The sequence below is a fragment of the Rhamphochromis longiceps genome, linkage group LG5 (assembly GCF_057381845.1).
Source record: "Rhamphochromis longiceps isolate RC_006_pf linkage group LG5, R_longiceps_female_GT1.1, whole genome shotgun sequence".
NCBI classification, from domain to species: domain Eukaryota; kingdom Metazoa; phylum Chordata; class Actinopteri; order Cichliformes; family Cichlidae; genus Rhamphochromis; species Rhamphochromis longiceps.
This window is the reverse complement of record NC_140561.1, coordinates 18,870,393-18,888,574: the sequence shown is the minus strand read 5'-3', so window position 1 is coordinate 18,888,574 and position 18,182 is coordinate 18,870,393. Positions and strand designations below refer to the sequence as shown.

The 18,182-nt window shown below is 37.9% G+C and overlaps 2 protein-coding genes across 2 annotated transcripts; both read left to right on the top strand.

The window, feature by feature from the left end:
• The first annotated feature begins 831 nt into the window (after window positions 1–831).
• Window positions 832–7,753, top strand: adipor1a (adiponectin receptor 1a). The gene is made up of 8 exons (XM_085406326.1): window positions 832–935; window positions 2,760–2,975; window positions 3,057–3,170; window positions 3,634–3,805; window positions 3,912–4,098; window positions 5,430–5,617; window positions 5,768–5,961; window positions 6,179–7,753. Exons 2-8 carry the CDS (start codon window positions 2,829–2,831, stop codon window positions 6,305–6,307), a joined length of 1,131 nt encoding a protein of 376 aa, XP_085262452.1. The 5' UTR covers window positions 832–935; window positions 2,760–2,828; the 3' UTR covers window positions 6,308–7,753.
• Window positions 7,754–10,312: 2,559 nt separating this feature from the next.
• On the top strand, window positions 10,313–14,143 carry rabif (RAB interacting factor). Its single transcript, XM_085406325.1, has 3 exons — window positions 10,313–10,447; window positions 10,801–11,043; window positions 13,664–14,143. Exons 2-3 carry the CDS (start codon window positions 10,906–10,908, stop codon window positions 13,910–13,912), a joined length of 387 nt encoding a protein of 128 aa, XP_085262451.1. The 5' UTR covers window positions 10,313–10,447; window positions 10,801–10,905; the 3' UTR covers window positions 13,913–14,143.
• Window positions 14,144–18,182: the final 4,039 nt, after the last annotated feature.

Sequence of the window (18,182 nt, the reverse complement as noted above, 5' to 3'; positions counted from 1 at the left end):
TTACAATTTTGGTTAATTGAAATAAAAATAGATACTGACCAATATTGTACACACAAATTATACAGAAATGTCCTTATATTTAGTGTTTGACACAACACTTCAAAAAGTGTTGTACAAACAATAATAAAATCCTTCCAAAGTGGAATAATTATAAAGAGTTAAATTATTGCTGAAACGAATAAATGGCTAAACTCAAAACAAAAGCTAATTAGAAGAAACGAAAGTGTAATAGTTATACACGATAGTAAATTAATTTTGATATCATTTAGATTTAAGATTAAGATTATTTATTTGTAATTTTAAAAAAATGCAACAAAATCACGTTTGGTGACTGTCAACGGACGACGTGGGATAAAATTAGATTTTAAAAAAGACAAGTAGACAAGTATAAAAAATTGCAATAAAAGAGCTATATGCAACAACAGGAGCATATAAAAACATTTTCTTGACTGTTATGGCAGCAGACCGCATCAGGACATCGGGACTTATTTTGTGCAAAAATATCGACAAGTCGATGAACATCATTTACAGATATATTGGGTAAATGCCCAAGACATCTACAGAAATGTAAATCGCCAATGCAAAGATTCCAACACTACGCATTCGCCTATGTATCATATCAGTCCTACCAGTTATTGTGTAATGGGCTGGGGGTCTGCACTATTGTCTGTTTTACATTTGTAAACATTTACATTTAAAAACAATATTTTTACATTGTTTAAGTCATTTTGGAATTGCACTGACTAAAATTAATAATTTAAAAACCTTTTCTGACTTCATGAAGACGTCTGACTTGTTCTCGACATTCGAATGGATGCTTTTATTTTGGAAGGAGAACTGGATTCGGCTTACAAAAGAGATTTCAACTTCCGGAAAGAATTGTGTTTCTTGTCGGTAAATAATTCACCTTCCTGGTTTGAAGGCTACCCTGCCAGGTAACTTTTCTGCTTTAAATGAACTTGTCATAAAGAATCTTGGGACAGTAAAGCTTCTAGATAATACTTCAGACTGATGAATTCGTAAATACTTTTATTATTAAGTTAATTCTCTGAAAATTGTCCCCTCCTCAGCGACAGCTCGGCGCTAGCTTAAAGGAAACGTTAGCAACCTGATATTATAGCACCTCAGACCAGCTCATTATAAGCGTTGTCGGAGAAGGTTACAATTAATGCTTTACTCTTTAAAAAGTGTAAGAAAGCGTACTGATACTGAGAATTTGTATCAAATCCTCTGTATTTTGGTGTTGTTTACATTTTGTTGTCCCTGTTTCGTCTGACGCTGTGCTAACGTTAATCAACATCCGTCTGGGAGCCTGGGCTAAACAGTAAAATGGTTAAATGTGTTATGTATGCAGTCAGTATTAGGGTTACATAAATCGTTATCCTGTCTGAAATAAGAATTGCCGTCGTGCTGTACTTGTCCGGAGACGTACAGCTAAACAAGTTTAGCTACTTCTTTTGTTTCCTTGTTGTTATTTTTTTGGTCAGTAACACAGGGGTTTCATGCGAAGCTCACATTAATGTCCTTTGTTTTCTTAGAAGTACTAGACGTATTAATTTCTTCGTGAGTGCTAATTATTGAGCTGTTGAAGCCCTATGAAATGACAAGTAGATGGGTTTATGGCATAGATGAGTTATTGAGAACCTCTTAAGAGGTTTCATTTAGAGTGAAAGTAGGAAATCAGCAGCATTTATCTGTAATAAAGTGATTTTTTTCTAACCAGTTTTGTTAAGCGGGGCTCATTTCCTGAAGCACAGGACATTTTGTTTATCAGAAGTGCAGAAATAACCGTTAAACTTTAATCAAAAAACAAGGCATCACAGACAGATTGCGTTCATTGTTCACTTTGTTTTTCTACAAAGGCTTATTCTCAGTTAGGCATAAACCTGAAGCAAGGCAATGCAGACTATTTATACTAAATGTTTTATAGTAATATAATATAGCAGCTTACTAATAGTGACACAGTAACATGGAAAGAGAAACTTCACTTACAAATGAGGTCAATTGAAGCAAATTGGACTGATGGCTTTATTTTACTGCAGGCACAAAAAAAAGAAAAGTGTTTAACATCAGCGTCAGCGTTCATAGGATATACCCTTCATTTGATAAATGTAAACTTAACATGTTACATTCAAATCCTGCTTATTTAAATATGTAGGTTAAAGTCAGTCACCTCTTTTCTCCTTACTGGCAGGCTCTGCTTTTGTGTTCTCAGTTACTTAAAGCTGATCCCCTTTCAGACCAGGTTTTAGGTGACATCCCTGGTCTAGAGCTCCATATTAGTTGACATACTTGTCAGGTTCTAAATACAAAACACAACATATCCTGATTTTCTTTGTTTAGTTCTTTTAAATATTCCGAATTCAAGTCGTGGACAAAGCAGTTCATTTTTATTTCTTCCGGTTGTGCTCTGGGTGCTTCGAAATGAGTCTTTTATCCTGTACAACAGAGATATCAGCCAATAATACTGTTGGCCTCTTGCCTCCACAGTTATCATCTCATAATTAATTCTAGCTCATTTGCATTGTGAGGCATTTTTGTCTGTAGATAACGTAATATCAGTCTTATCATAGATATTCGTTATTTAATTGTGGTTGTTTTTACTTTTCTTTTATTAGTTTATTATTTTTGTTGCAGTCTTTAGTTGTGTAGTTTTAATCACTGAGTGTTTCGAGGACTGAAGAGAACTGGAGTCAGACTACATGAAGGTGTTGACATACTTAGATTGTAAAGCTGATTGCAATTCTGGTGCCCCCCAGGAGGAAATTCAAGTATACCATCTGAAGCAGAATACATCGACTGTGAGTGGATCATCAGGCAGTCTCCCTATGTCAGGCCGAAACGGGTCTGCCAGTGATGCAGACTGCCGGATCTCTGAGGACTGCCAGGTCCCAGATGTTGAGCTGATGGAGCTGGGGCCATTGCTGGAAGAGGGAGGGGCGCGGCAGGGAGTATCCAAAAGTGTCCATTCTGAGGTAGGACTGTTTCAGAATAAGCAACAAAGAAAGAAGCTGTTATTTCTCTGTAACTTCAGTAGTGTCATAACCTCTTTAAAGGGAGCCGCAATGCTTGCTGATGAGGAAGAGGAGGATGATGAGGTGGGTGAGGTTCTGACCTTACCGCTACAGGCTCACCATGCTATGGAGAAGATGGAGGAGTTTGTACATAAGGTAAAACAAAAAAACCAAAATTGTCTTTTAATGCTTAAACAGAACTCGTTGAGGGAAAAAGACTAATGAATTGGCTTATTAAGAATATGTCAGTGTTCTTAATAAATCACAAGAAACTGTGTTCATTAAGTAAGTAGTCCACACAAGAGCAATGATGAGCACTTCTTTTTTTGTACTGAAAAATGTCTTTCATATCTAGGTCACAGTTCTGTAACAACACATTTACAGAGTTTTTTTTTTAGTTTTTTTTTATAATATTGGTCTGTTTAATTTTGCCTTCAAACTCTCAGACATGTTTCCATATTTGGTTTTTGTTTTTTTGTTTTTAATTCATACACAATCTTTAACATGCTGAATATAACTCCTGTATTGTTTTTCATTTTTCTGTGTGTTTTATTTGAAGACCCTCACAATAAACTCAGAATTTATGCCTCTCTGAGCAAAAGTTATTCTTGTTTTTCAGGTCTGGGAGGGGCGCTGGAGAGTAATCCCTTTTCATGTCCTGCCAGAGTGGCTGAAGGACAATGATTACCTCCTGCACGGACATCGACCACCCATGCCATCCTTCCGGGCCTGTTTCGGAAGCATCTTCAGAATTCACACTGAAACAGGAAACATCTGGACTCACCTGTTAGGTGAGTGTTACAAACTGATTAGCAGCAGATAAAAATTTTCATTATGGTCAAAAATATTTTCATCTGAGTCATTCTGCATATTTCCTGCCTGTTTTGTCTTTCTCAGGGCTGATCTTATTCCTATGTCTGGGCACATTAACCATGCTGCGGCCCAACATGTATTTTATGGCCCCACTGCAAGAGAAGGTTGTGTTTGGGATGTTCTTCCTGGGTGCTGTGCTTTGCCTCAGCTTCTCCTGGCTTTTTCATACGGTCTACTGCCACTCTGAGAAAGTGTCTCGCACATTCTCCAAGTAAGGCCTCACACTGTCAAATGGTGCTTTGCACATCATGAACGATTAATTTCTGTCAGACTAAATAAAATTTCATTTGTTTATGGAGGCTGTTAAAGTTCAGTCGCATCTTCAAATCACACATGCAACTCGTACTTGTCGCCTTGAGTGTTGTGTAATATTGATTAAATATTTATAACGCTATGCTAAATCCTCTATAGTTTTTGTTTAATCATCAAGTGACTTTAGTATTTATTTTAAAACATGTTTCTGTTTGGATGTTTAACTGATATATACACACACACACACACACACACACACACACACACACACACACACACACACACACACACACACACACACATATATTACTGTAAGAACAGGGGGAGCTAGTTATTTGATGCCAACCCTTTTTGTCCATGTTCCAAGGGTCATTTAACAAGAACCTGACCCCAGAGTTTGTCAGTGCTTTTATTGATCTGTGGTTAAAGATGCAGAGTATTTATTGTGGCAGACTTGAAGCATCACTATACTTAATATACCCACAGCTCATGTTTACATGGCAGTTATCATATTTCAACAATATGTTTTGAATAGACCTGGAAACAAAGTTCTGTTGTTTTCCTTTTTCAGAAACATGAAAAAGTTTTTAGTTTTTGCTTCTTCTAGATTATGGGTGTTGCAGCTTAAGGCCTGGGGCCCAGAATCAGTCCGCAAAAGACTCCAATCTAGCCCACCTGATGGCTTTGAAAAATGTGAAGCACAGAATGCATTTTAGACTTTTAACTGTATTTTCACAGGTTTTACATCCTTTCCTACTGATAAAGACTTCCACTATATCCATTCATACTACACCAAAGTAACTAAGTAATAGATAAACAATTAAATGACAGAAAGTTCCTGTTTTTTCACTGTCTACTAACAAAATGTATGATTTTGTTTGAGGGTTTGTTTGGGGATTTTTTGTTTTTTGTTTTTTTTACATTGGGTTCACCGTAAAAGGAAAAAAAGAGGACATTCTCTCAGTTAACAAAAATTATCTGTTTTATTATTGCAGGACAGTCTGCACAGTGAGCTAACAGAACTTTTTCTGTAATTTTACAGATTTATTTGTTACAATTTAAGACCAAAGCAGCATTTCGTTCTCATCTAGAAAAACTTAGAGGCATTTCTGAACTTGCACTTTTTTTTAATATTAAAATATTTCAAAACTTTCTAAACCGACAGAAAGAGGAGTGAAACTGGTGCGTTCCACTTAAGATCAAAGTGGGCTGTATGTGGTCGGCAGTGTAAAATGAGTTTGATATTTCTGTTGTAGGTCTTCTATACAAACACTCATTTTCTCTCCTCAGGCTTGACTACTCGGGGATCGCCCTCCTAATCATGGGCTCCTTCGTGCCCTGGCTGTACTACTCATTCTATTGTTCCCCTCAGCCTCGCCTTATCTACCTCACCATTGTATGTATCCTCGGCATTGCCGCCATCATTGTCGCCCAGTGGGACCGATTCTCTACACCTCGGCACAGACCTACAAGAGCAGGTGGGCGCCAGTAAAAGAACATACACACTGTTTACACTTGCAGCAGTTTGTTTTGGTTGCAGTTTTATCACACCTCCATTTATTCCTCTTCTGAGCAGTGGGGATATTTTCAGGAAACTAATAACACGTAACTGCAATCCATGTTTCTAGGCGTCTTCATGGGTCTCGGACTAAGTGGCATTGTTCCCACCATGCACTTCACCATTGAGGAGGGCTTTGTTAAGGCAACCACAGTCGGCCAGATGGGTTGGTTCTACCTGATGGGGGCCATGTATATCACTGGCGCTGGTCTGTACGCAGCCAGGATCCCTGAACGCTTTTTCCCTGGCAAGTGCGACATCTGGGTAAGTTTTTCCTCCCTCAAACATGCACGCAGTCAGTAGTGGTCTGAGCAAGTTCAAAGCTCAGTATTTACAGTCTATTGTAGGTTTAGAAGGGAGTGAGTGACTAAAGGAACAGTTATACTCAGCAGTAGCCTCTGGATGTATCTTTGGTAGTTTGTTTAAATACCAAGCAAATGATAATAAATGCTGCTAATATGCACATCTTTCTTTCTGTCAGTTCCATTCTCATCAGATTTTTCATGTTCTGGTCGTGGCAGCAGCGTTCATCCATTTCTATGGCGTTTCCAACCTGCAGGAGTTCCGATACGGCCTCGAGGGAGGATGCACAGATGACTCTCTGCTCTGAGAGGCTTGACTGTGACTTAAACTTTTCTCTATAGCCCCCTCTTTCTCTCTCACACACACACACACAAACACAAAATGCTGCTGGAATTCAAAACAGTCACTTATTCCTCCTTCTATACTTCTGATGTTTTTTAACATCTTGTTTGGGTTTTTTGTGATCTTTCTGCTTTGGCTCCTTTTTGCTTCAATAAAGTAGCATTAACTAGCCAATGTACCATGGTGGAAACAGGCGCTACTTGTTAATAAAATTGTTATTAAGCTTAAAATCTGCATTTTCAGCTAAGATAAAGGTGGGATTTTAGCCCAAAAAAAGTCATGTATTCCTGAAACTGCAGCTTACTAGTACCCCAGCCACTTTGTCATTTATCACCAATTTGTGCTGTAGAAGAAGGCACATACTGTAAACCATTCCTTTCCTATTTTCCATGGAAGCTAGTAGATGAATGTGCTGTCCAGCAAGAGTTTGGTGTAGAGCAACTGAAGACAGCTTAGCTGGTTGGGAGCATCTAGTTTTCGGCATGGTTGTCAGCACTTGTTTTTTGTTTTTGTTTGTCTGTTTTGGTGTGTGTACCGGCACATATTCATTTATCTGTTACATAAGCCCACTCAGCAATAAACCACAAGTTTATCTGAAAGCCCGGTCAAAGCTTAAGTGTTACATTCTTGTGTGGTTTTAGGGTGACTTTGAACCATATGCCTGGAGGAGGAAAACTGCCTCTTGGCTAACTCCAGCTCATCCACAGCTCATTTGTTCATGTGGAGACTCCCTGCTCAGCAAACGGATAAATAATTTTTGAATAAAGCTTAGAGCTTAGGCCCCATAAATAAGAGCTACGCACAGTAAGTGTCTGAATAACACATGGATTAAAGCTAATCAGATCCACACAGGGTTGGATGTTTCTTTTCTGCTTCTGTTGCGTCGTTTAAATCAAGAAAAATCCCAAATGGATCATTTTCAAATCATTTAATGGCACAGAAAAGCCCTAAGAGTTTGTAGCTGCTGTATAAAAATAAATCAGCTTAGTTCAGGTTAAACTAAGATGCTTGAAACATTGAGGTGACAAGAACTACCCAGTCATTATTTATCAGTCACCCAGCACTTCATGGATTAATTTCTAGAGTTAGTTCCTGGGCTACGCACAATGTACAGATATGGATTGGTTCAATTGCGTTTTTGTCAGAGGTTTTTCTTTTGTGCTAGATCTCAAATGAAATGAGAGGTATAAATATCAAATACACCTTAGCGTACATTATTAAATTAAAAAACTTAGAATCCATATGAGGAAACATGCTCTGTATAAAGTTTTAGTATTCCTGTGCCTTAGGCCAATGGAAATGTTTTTAAATAAAATGGCCTATCTTAAGAGTCAAGGGAGTATCAAGGATTTCCAGATGTTGATTTTTCTTGTTTTTCCTTGCCATATATATATATATATATATATATATATATATATATATATATATATATATATATATATATATATATATATATATATATATATATATATATATATATATATATATATATATATATATAAATAAAAAATAACAATTTTTGTTTTTCTTCTTCTCCCAATCGAATCATTACTGGATTTGCATTACACTTACACTTCCATTGATAGGTTGTATGAACTTCAATTTAAGACTCCTTTTTCTAGATGAACTTATTCAAGCTTTATTACAAAGACTAAAACAATGTGTATTCTTGACTTTGTGTAATGTCCTGTGTAGAAAGTGATAAATCATACATTTCACAGAAATGTAAACCTAAATATTTATTAATGGTAATCTTGGAAAATTATTGTAATAAATTCTTTTCCACACGTGAAAATGTGGTGTCCAGTTTTCTCCAGTGTACATTTTAAAGGTTCAGGGACTACAAGCAGCTGATTACATTAACATACATTCAGCAGGTTCAGCATCAGTCACAGGAATGTATGACTTGAAAATTCAAATGACACATCACCAGTTTAAAAAATGAAGACAAACGCATTCATGGTCTACTTCTTCTCAGTTATGTCGAGAATATAATCTGTACCATGTTTCAGTGCTTTCCTTTGTGGTTTGATGTTTGTTCAAACATAATTTGATTGTATCATGTCGTCAGTGGTACAAATTAAATGTAAACTGCTGTGTTAGCAAAACTGCACTCCTGAACACACTTAATATTTTTAATTCACAAATGAAGCCTCAAACTTACTGAAGGTGATAAATGTTTAGCTATAAAGTATATGCAGTTTGACATGTTTTGTTTTTTTTGGGGGGGGGGGGTGCGGGTGCGATATTGTACTACGCAGGAGCCTAAAATATTAGTTCTTTTTCTCAGGTCAGCTGCATGTCAGCAGGGATACTTAGTAGACGTAATTTGTTTACTTTATAGTACTCCTACAAATATTTTATATGTAACCCTCTTTTTTATTTTATCCATCATTTGCTAGCTATAATTATACTGCAGCACTGACTCAAAGAAAAATACACCTGTAATAACAGAATATTATTTTTGTGTTCTGATTGTATTTTTTAAACCCTGTGGCTTGACTAGTTCAGTTTCTTTTTACAATGTTAACATTTCATGACAATTTTAAACTGCATTTCAAAACACAAGTCAAAACTCCATTGGGATTCCTAAGGTAAATTTGAGAGCCAAAGGATTTTATCCTCATCTGATCTTATAAAATTTATTTCATAAGGATTGTCATTTGATTCAGCATATATGAGTGCATCTTATCCCATAGTTTTTTTTTTTTAAAGTTATAGTACTAAGTACTACATAAGATCTACAAAAGTACTACATGAGATGGTAATAATGTGGTAACAAAAAGCATTCATGTTAAGGAGCAGCATGAAACTGCATGTACATCATCGTGACTTAGCTAAAAAATAGGCAATATTGCAAAGAGAATTCGAATCATTTGAAGATATTGATCATTAGCTGTGATATTATACACCAGAGAAATGATTGCAGAAAGAGAAGGTGGAGGTGGTTGAAGTCAGTGTCTATTGAGGTTCAGTGTTAAGGTATTCGTAAAGTAGCTCCATCTCAGTCTGTTTGTCCTACCACAGGGCAACACACATGGTGAGAGGGATTTCAGGCAATTGAATTATTTATACAGGAAATTACCTCTGACGGCTCACTTGCAAGATCGCGGCCCACACATTGGAAACAAGGTTATTATAGTTAACTAAAATAAAAACTAAGTGAAATGATTTGGGGAACTTTTGGGGAAAACTAACTTGGGCAAGCAGATACTTGTTAATTTGTTATGATAACTGATGAGGCTTTATTATAATACCTGTACTGATTTTCCTAATATTCAATACTCAAGTAGGCTCTGGTATACATATGAAGGAGTATCATTTTGAAAATAAAGTCAAAATGTGGAGATTACAGTTTTTGTTTTAAGACAAACTGCCACGGCTGTTATACCCTCTACAAAATGCCTTGTGTAGATGGGATAGTGAAATCTTACTTCGGATTCGGTTTTAGTTACAAGGAAATTGTGGCGGTAAGTATAAAGAAACTGAAGAGAGAAAGCAGAAAGCTGCATCTGGTGGCCGGATTTATAGAAAATGAAATGGCTGGCAATGGTCAGATGCAAGGATAGCCATAATCCACCCGCTTTGGACTCGATGATCACGTCCTGTATGTTGTAACACAGGACACGATAAGACAACTGATCATTTTGTTTCACTAACTCATCTACACGTTTTGTAGAGGGCATAGGAGCCGTGGCAGCTGTTTGGCTTAAAATGACAAATGGAATCTCTACAGTTCGTGTTTGTTTGTTTGCTATTTCGAGTTTAATCTCAAAATCTTGACTTTAATATTTAAAATGGACACTATTTTTTAATGTGGTCCTAATACTTCTTCGTACGGAAAGTAACCTAAACTAAGCTGATTTTGTTTGTTTGTTTGTTTGTTTGTTTGTTTGGTTGGTTGGTTGGTTGGTTGGTTGGTTAGGTAAACAGTGAAGAAAAAAACAACATAAAATAAAATCTAACTGGGAACCAAGTCACAGCTCCGTGTTTCAACACGGGAGCATTTACTGGTTGGCACACAGAGACCCAGATTGTTTGCCTAGCTTGGGCTAGCTTGCTTGTCTCATGCAGTTTTGTTCAGAGCATCTTCTGCAGCATATAGGTACGCGTTATTTGACTTAATTTAAAATGCATGTGTCTAAAACATATGTCTCTGCTCTGTAGCTTTATGTCTGTCAGTGTCAGATCCGGAGTTAGCGCACATGAAGATACAGGTCATCCCGTTGGACTGCATTAGGTTAAAATTATCTTTTTAAATGTATTTTTTAAGCTGTGGTTTAGGAATATGTGTGACCTGTATTTGGAACGTAAAGAAAAATGAATTAGGATTAGGGACTTCCGCACGGCTCGTAATTCCGGTGCACCCTTTCTGTTCGTTCCCTCCCTTTATTCTTTTTTTTTGTTTGTTTGTTTAAGATCGCACTTTAGTTAACATCATCTCCTTAACCGTTACAGTTAACGGAGATCTCTTGGACCAGCCTGGTTTTCTTGGTGGAAGTCTCCCCTGAGCCTCTTTGTGCTCGTTCGTCCGAGTAAACCTGCTCTTCTTTGGGGATCGACATGGATCAGGAATCGAAAGAAAGCACGGACCGATCCAGCCTGGTTTCTGATGACGGCAAAAACAGCAAGTCTGTGCTGTGTCAACGCTGCGGGTCCAAGGTGCTCTGCCCCGGTACGGCCGTGTTAGCGGAGAAGGAGGTATGGCGCATGCATTCAGTCTCTTTTGACATTGATCGTTTTAATATCAGTGAGTTCCTGTGTGCTTCAAAGGATAATAACGCCAAACCAAAGTGCTGCTGAAACAAACCAATCAGAGGCAGATATGCACTCACTGGTCATTTTATTAGGTACAACTTGCTAGGACCAGGTTCGACCAGTTTTTGTCTTTAGGACTGCATTAATTCTTTGTGGCAGAGATTCAACAAGGTGGAAAAATTCCTCATGAGATTTGGGTCCATATTGACATGAAAACATCACACAGTTGCTGCAGATTTGTTGGCTGCAGATCCATGATGTGACTCCTGTTCCACCACATCCCAAAGGTGCTTTTTGGGAGATCCAATGACAGTGGAGATGATTTGAGTACAGCAAATTCATTTTTATGTTTAAGAAATCAGTTTGAGTTCATTTGAGCTGTTACCGTACATTGAGTGTTATCCTGCTGTAAGCCACAATCAGAAGATCGGTAGGTGTTGTGCGTTCAGATTCTCTTCTGCATTCTTATGCTCAGTTTAAACTTCAGCAGGTTGTCTGCTGCCAGGTACATGTGATTGGTTGATTAGCTATTTGTATTAATGAGCGATTGAACAGATGTACCTAATAAAAAATGACCAATGATTGTAAACACCAAAGTCATTACGGTACTGTAGTTCTTGCTAATTTTAGACCTGTTTCCAAGCTTCCGTTTCTGTCAAAATTTTTAGAAAGGATTGTATTTGAGCAGCTACAAACCTTTCTAAATAGTCATAATATTTTTGAGAAGTTCCAGTCGGGCTTCAAAACCCACCACAGCACAGAAACTGCCCTCCTAAAAATACTTAATGATATTTTATTAATCACTGACTCAGGAGACCCAGCTGTGCTCCTGCTCCTAGACTTAACTGCAGCCTTTGATACTGTTGACCACATCATTCTGAACTCCCGTTTGGAGCAATGTGGTATCAAAGGTATCCCCTTGGAATGGTTTAGGCCGTACCTCTCCGAGAGGACTTTTTCCGTGAGCCTTGATGATTTTATTTCTTCTCCAGCTCCTTTTACTTGTGGTGTCCCGCAGGGTTCCGTATTAGGCCCAATTCTTTTTTTCAATCTACATGTTGCCCATAGGCCTAATCTTTAGGAAGCATAACATTTGCTTTCACTCATATGCCGACGACACCCAGATTTATCTTCGGTTTAATAGAAACACCTCCACGCCCATGGAATCGCTAGTCAAATGTCTTGACGAAGTTAAAACCTGGATAGCCTCAAATTTTCTTACCTTCAATGAGGATAAAACTGAGGTAATTATTTTTGGACCGAGCTGTTATTTCAATGCCCCAGATCTGGACTTATGCAACCTAACATGTGCTGTTAAAACGCATGTAAAAACCCTGGGGGTTTTCTTGGATAGCAAACTTACATTTGAGAAACAAATTAATTCAGTTGTCCAGCGGTCCTTTTTTAAATTAAGGCTCCTATCCAAAGTGAGATCTTTTTTTATCTTTTAGAAATTTGGAACGAGCAATTCATGCGTTTGTTTTATCTCAACTGGATTACTGCAATTCACTATATGTGGGTGTCAGTCAGTCCAGCTTGGCCCGGCTCCAACTTGTACAGAATGCTGCAGCTCGCCTTTTGACTCGTGTGAAGAAACACCAACATATTACTCCGGTGCTTGCTTCCCTTCATTGGCTTCCAGTGCATTTTAGAATTAAATTCAAAATCTTACTTTTGACTTATAAAGTGCTAATTGGCCAGGCACCAGACTATTTGTCTGACCTATTGCAGCTTTATACGCCCTCTAGAGCCCTTCGATCAAGCGATCACCTGCTCCTTACCTTACATAAGTCTAGGATGGTTCATAGAGGAGATCGGGTATTTGCGGTTGTGGCACCGAAAATGTGGAATGATCTACCTCTCCACATTATAAAGGCCCCAACTGTTACTTTTTAAATCGCATCTTAAAACATATTTTTTTACTCTGACTTTCGAAACTGCATGAGAGTTACCAATTCTTTTATCTTAATTTTCCTTTAATTTTCTTACCTGTCGTTGTTGTCAATGTCATTGTTTACCTGTTACTCTGTACAGCACTTTGGTCAGCTCCCTGTTGTTATTAAACGTGCTTTATAAATAAATAAATTAATGAAATTACTGATTCTTCAGGGTGCTTTTCAGTAAATATACTGCAGGTGCTGCTACTGAATTAAGAAAGGAAACAGATGTATTCTTTAGGCCTTAGTTACTAAAGACAGACTTGGCTCTGCAGATGTGTGAGCAAAAGGCACATGGATATTTAGGATATGCTGACTCTTTGAAGAGCAGAATACAACTGCAGGTGCTGGAGGTTTTTATTAAAAAATTTTCATACTCGGCTAATTCTATGCAAAGAAAAACATCCTATTTACACTGAAATGCAAAGTAGAAAATCAGGGATTTAACTCTGTTTCTTCAAGATGAGCTGTATTTGTGCTCAACAGATGAGAGAAACTTAAATCTGAGCTGGAGGCTGACACAAACCCCTTCATGCTTACCCTGTTTCACTCCTAATTTTGTGCTGTTTCACAAGTTTTTTTGTTTTGTTTTTTAAATCATCTGTTCCTGTGTTTTCTGCCACCAGCTGTTCCTGCCATCCATGCGGAAAAAGAGTGGCCTCAGCAGCACAGAGGCCTCAGTGGACGGTGACACACTGACTGCCCACTGGTTCGTGGATGACATGTACACTTTTGAGAATGTAGGCTTCACTAACGACGTGGGGAGGATCAAGTACCTCATCTGTGCAGACTGCGAGATTGGACCAATCGGCTGGCACTGTTTGGATGACAAGAAAAGTTTCTACATTGCTTTGGACAGGGTGAACCACGCATAGTTTGAGTGCATATGTAAGTGAGTGCACGAGAACTTGAAAATCACGTGTTGGCAGGCAGAGCATCGGTTCATGGATTTACTCCCAGAGGTGACCCCAACTTCATCCACCACACATGCTTACAGATACTGGTGTGTATGTCTTTAACGGTGACAGGACTGTGTTGTGTTCATTCTCATGTTTCATGTTGACAAGTTTCACCATCTTGTTCTAATAAAAAAGGTTTTTAGGAAATTGATGTTGAATGCAGTCTTTTGCAGCTTCCTCCTGAAAGAAAATTTGGTTTCATCCTTTATTTTAGCATATTCTTTTATAATCAGTTAAAAGATGCCAGTTGAACACTGAAACATTATGGAGCACAAAAATGCAGGTAATCACTCAGTTTATCCTATGACAGTCCTGGGAAAAGTACACTGATGATTCAGTAGCTTGTAGAAGCACCTTTAGCAGCAACAACTTTAAGGAATCTTTTTCGGTCTGACTTTGTCAGTGTCTCACATCGAGGAATTTTGTCCCAATCTTCTTTATAGTGTTAATTCAGTTCATTGTGGTTTACAGGCATTCATTCATGCACAGCTCTCACAGTTCCCATCACAGCATTTAATCAGGTTGAGTTCTGGACTGACTGGACAATCGCAATACCTTGATTCTTTTCTTTTTCAGCCATTCTGCTGTAAATTTGCTGTTGTGCTATTGCTCATTGTCGTGTTGCCCCAGTGTCGGCCAAGCTTGAGAATACTTTGGTATACAAAGGAGTTCATGGTCGACTACAAGATGCCTGAGTCCTGTGGTTACAAATCAAGCCCAAATCATGATCCTTCCACCACCATGTCTAACAGTTGATATGAGCTACTTGTGCTGATAGGCTGTGCTTTTGTTTTCTCCAGATGTGGTGCTGGTCATTATGGTCAAATATCTCCACTTTGGTCTTGTCTGTCTAAAGGACATTGTTCACAAATTCTTATGATTTGCTCAGATGAAACTTTGCGAACCTAAGCTGTGCTGCCATGTTTTTGTAGAGAGAATAGGCTCTCACATGGAAGGCCTTTCAAACAAGCCACACTTGCTCAGGCTTTTTCTAATTGTACTATCATGAACCTTAACATTTAACATGATAACTGAGGCCTGTAATGTCTGAGATGTAGCTTTTGGAATTTTAGTTTCTCAGTCTTGACTGAATGCTCCAGAATAGCGAACTGCCAAAACTTCTGCTTTTAAATAAGTGCACACACATTTATTTGGCAGCACCTGACAAATATTTACTCTCTTAATACATCTGGAAACTGTAAGAGTGTACTTTGCTTTTCATAAGTCAACACAAAGTGCTGCAAATACATTTTTTCCATCACATGACCGCATGTAGGTTTTAGTGTATTTCACAGTTTTGGACTTCTGGTCCCAAAAACAAGTAAAACTGGAAATGCTAAGTTACTTGCCATCTGAAATTCAGTTTTGTACATTATTCATTTAAATCCACAAACGAGGTGTTAATATGTGAGCAAGTCTGCATTATCGATATGGTGTTGGAAGCATTTATTACATTTGCATCCAGTCTGATCCTCCTTGCAAAGCAAAGTTTTAAGTTGTAGATTTTATAGTTCTGAATATAATTTTGTTCAACCCAACTGTCTCCAGTTTCTCTGTAATAATTTATGTTCTGTGGTTCACGCTATGAGAGGTCTACTGTTCATCACTAAGGGTCCTGATTTTATAGCTGCCAGCACATTTTCTTTGTGATGTGGTTCCAGATGCTCACACCTAGTAAGATGAGTCCCACCATGTGAGTTTCAGGGGTGGTATTAGTTGAAATAGCTTGTGTGGTGGATGTGGGTTTGTGAAGAATGAAAAGATTTGTGTTCTGAAGACTACCGCTGTATAAATTATGTATTACTATGTCATTATGAGTTCAAAGGTACCAGAATGACGTAAAGTTCTTCACTTGCTTGGGACAGAAGGGAAGAAAATATCCAGTGCTAACAGCAGTTTTTATTAAGAGTGAGCATACATTAAAAAACACCTGCCAGTTTACCGTCCAACAGGAAGTTTAGGCGAAACAGAAAACAGGGACATTCAAATCAGCTCTATACAGTGCTGAGAAAAACAGTATTTGCCTGCTTCCTGAGTTCTTATTCTTTTTTGCGTATTTGTCACACATGTTTCAGATCATCAAACAAATTTTAATATGAGAGAAAAATAACCGAAATAAAGGCAAAGTCCAGTTTTTAAAATATTTTATTCATTAAGGGGGAAAAGCTATTCAAACATGCCTGGTCCTGTGTGGAAAAGGAACTGCCCCTCTTGTTAAATCATGAATTAACAGTTAATAACCACAATTTTCAGAAAACAGTTCATTTTCACTAGCCTCACCCATGCCTGACTACTCCCTGAAATCGCTTAAATAGAACCTGTCTGACAGAGTGAAGTAGGCTAAATTATCTCAAACAGCAATGAATCATTCCACGATCTAAAGAAGCAACTGAGAAACTAAGTCAGTGACATCTCAGTCTGGAAAGGGTTATAAAGCAATTTCCTAAGGCTTTGGAACTCCAGTGAACTACAATGAAAGCCATTATCCACAAACAGAAGAAAACTTGGGACACTGTTGAACCTTTCCAGGGGTGACCGGCCTACCAAAATTACTCCAAGAGCGCATTAATGACTTCTCCAGGAAGTCACAAGAGAACCCAGAACAACATTTAAAGAACCGCAGGCTTCACTTCCCTCAGCTTTGGTCAGAGTTCATGATTCAACAATAAGAAAGAGACTGGTCAAAAATGGCATCCTCCATTTTTTTTTTTTTTCCTTTTTCAAACACTGCTGAAAATAAACAGGACAAAGTCTTGTCTCATATTTGCCAAAATACCAAGACTTTTGGGATAATATTCTGTGGACTGATGGTTTGAGTCCTGTTACATCTGGTGTAAAACTAACATAGCATTTCATAACAACAGTCAAACATGATGGTGGTACCGTGACTTAACGGCCTGTTTAAGATCATGACAAAGCATTTCAATCGGCTTCAAGACCTCTTTAACTACCCCAAAACCTTTTTTTTTTTGGGGGGGGGGGGGGGGGGTAGTCAAAGAGGTCCAATTCAGAGGTGGACTCGCTGGTGTGTTTCGGATGATTGTCCTATTGAGTAACTTGAGTTAGTTCGAGTTTCAGGGCTTGACATTCTCCTTTGGGTACAGAGCTTAACCCTTTTGACTGCCTCACCAAGAAAAATACAATGAAAAAATTATTTGTTCATATTTTCTATTCCTTTAGGTCAGGGTTGTCAAACTCAAATACACAGTGGGCCAAAATTCAAATCTGGAACAAAGTCGCAGGCTAACATTAATATTTATTGAAAAAAAAAATCTTCCTCCAGATATGAGAATGAATCTCTTCTGATGGACTCGAACACGTTTTGCTGAAAAACTGAATATGGAACAAGCAAAGCTTTATACTAAACAATATATATATTAGCTGTATAATACCAGTAGGCCAGCTCTAATAGTCATTTGGTATGGCTTCGCGGGCCAAATGTAATTAGGCTGCGGGCCAAATTTGGCCCGCGGGCCAGAGTTTGACACCTATGCTTTAGGTCAATAATGATCACAAAAATACAATGAAAAAATTATTTGTTCATATTTTTTTAATCCTGGAAAACCTTCCAATGTGGCTGAAAAGAAGAGTGAGACAAAATGAAAGATTATTGCCAAACCCAATTATTGGGTTTAGAGAGCAATTACTTTTCCACATAGTCCCCCAAGTTAAGATAGCCTTTCTCTCTTAATAAATGAAACAATCATTTAAAAACTACATTTTGTATTTACACAGGTTATCTTTGACTATCACTAAGATTTGTTTTTGTTGATCTGAAGCATGCAAGTGTGACAAATATGCCAAAAACTGAAGAAAAAAAAAAACTTTGTTGTTATTGTTTTTTGGGTGGTGGTGGTCAGTTTTTGGCACAAAGAGTAGCCTTTCAGAGCCAAAGGCTACTCTTTGTGAAGTTAGATGTTTAAAGCAATTGTAGCACACCCAACAAGCTATCGATAGCATAAAAATAATATATCGTATAATTATTATTGTTATTATAAATTTGGCGTCAAACAAATGAAAATGTTTATTTTAAAAACACAAACGGCTGAACTATCAACATATGACTCCTCTCTGCCAATCAACGAGCTTCTCTAGACCATTTAAAAACAAAGTGCCGGTCAGCGCGCAAAGATCTTCAAGGTGAGTTCGATTAGTAAGCACCGGGTAATGTCTGCTAGTCTTTCGC

Excerpts from the sequence above, each read along its gene's own strand:
- rabif (XM_085406325.1), top strand. The coding sequence starts at position 10,906 with ATGGATCAGGAATCGAAAGAAAGCACGGACCGATCCAGCCTGGTTTCT. Across the intron at positions 11,044-13,663 it reads CCGTGTTAGCGGAGAAGGAG|CTGTTCCTGCCATCCATGCG; the intron begins GTATGGCGCATG and ends TTCTGCCACCAG.
- adipor1a (XM_085406326.1), top strand. The coding sequence starts at position 2,829 with ATGTCAGGCCGAAACGGGTCTGCCAGTGATGCAGACTGCCGGATCTCT. Across the intron at positions 3,171-3,633 it reads TGGAGGAGTTTGTACATAAG|GTCTGGGAGGGGCGCTGGAG; the intron begins GTAAAACAAAAA and ends CTTGTTTTTCAG. Across the intron at positions 3,806-3,911 it reads CATCTGGACTCACCTGTTAG|GGCTGATCTTATTCCTATGT; the intron begins GTGAGTGTTACA and ends TGTCTTTCTCAG.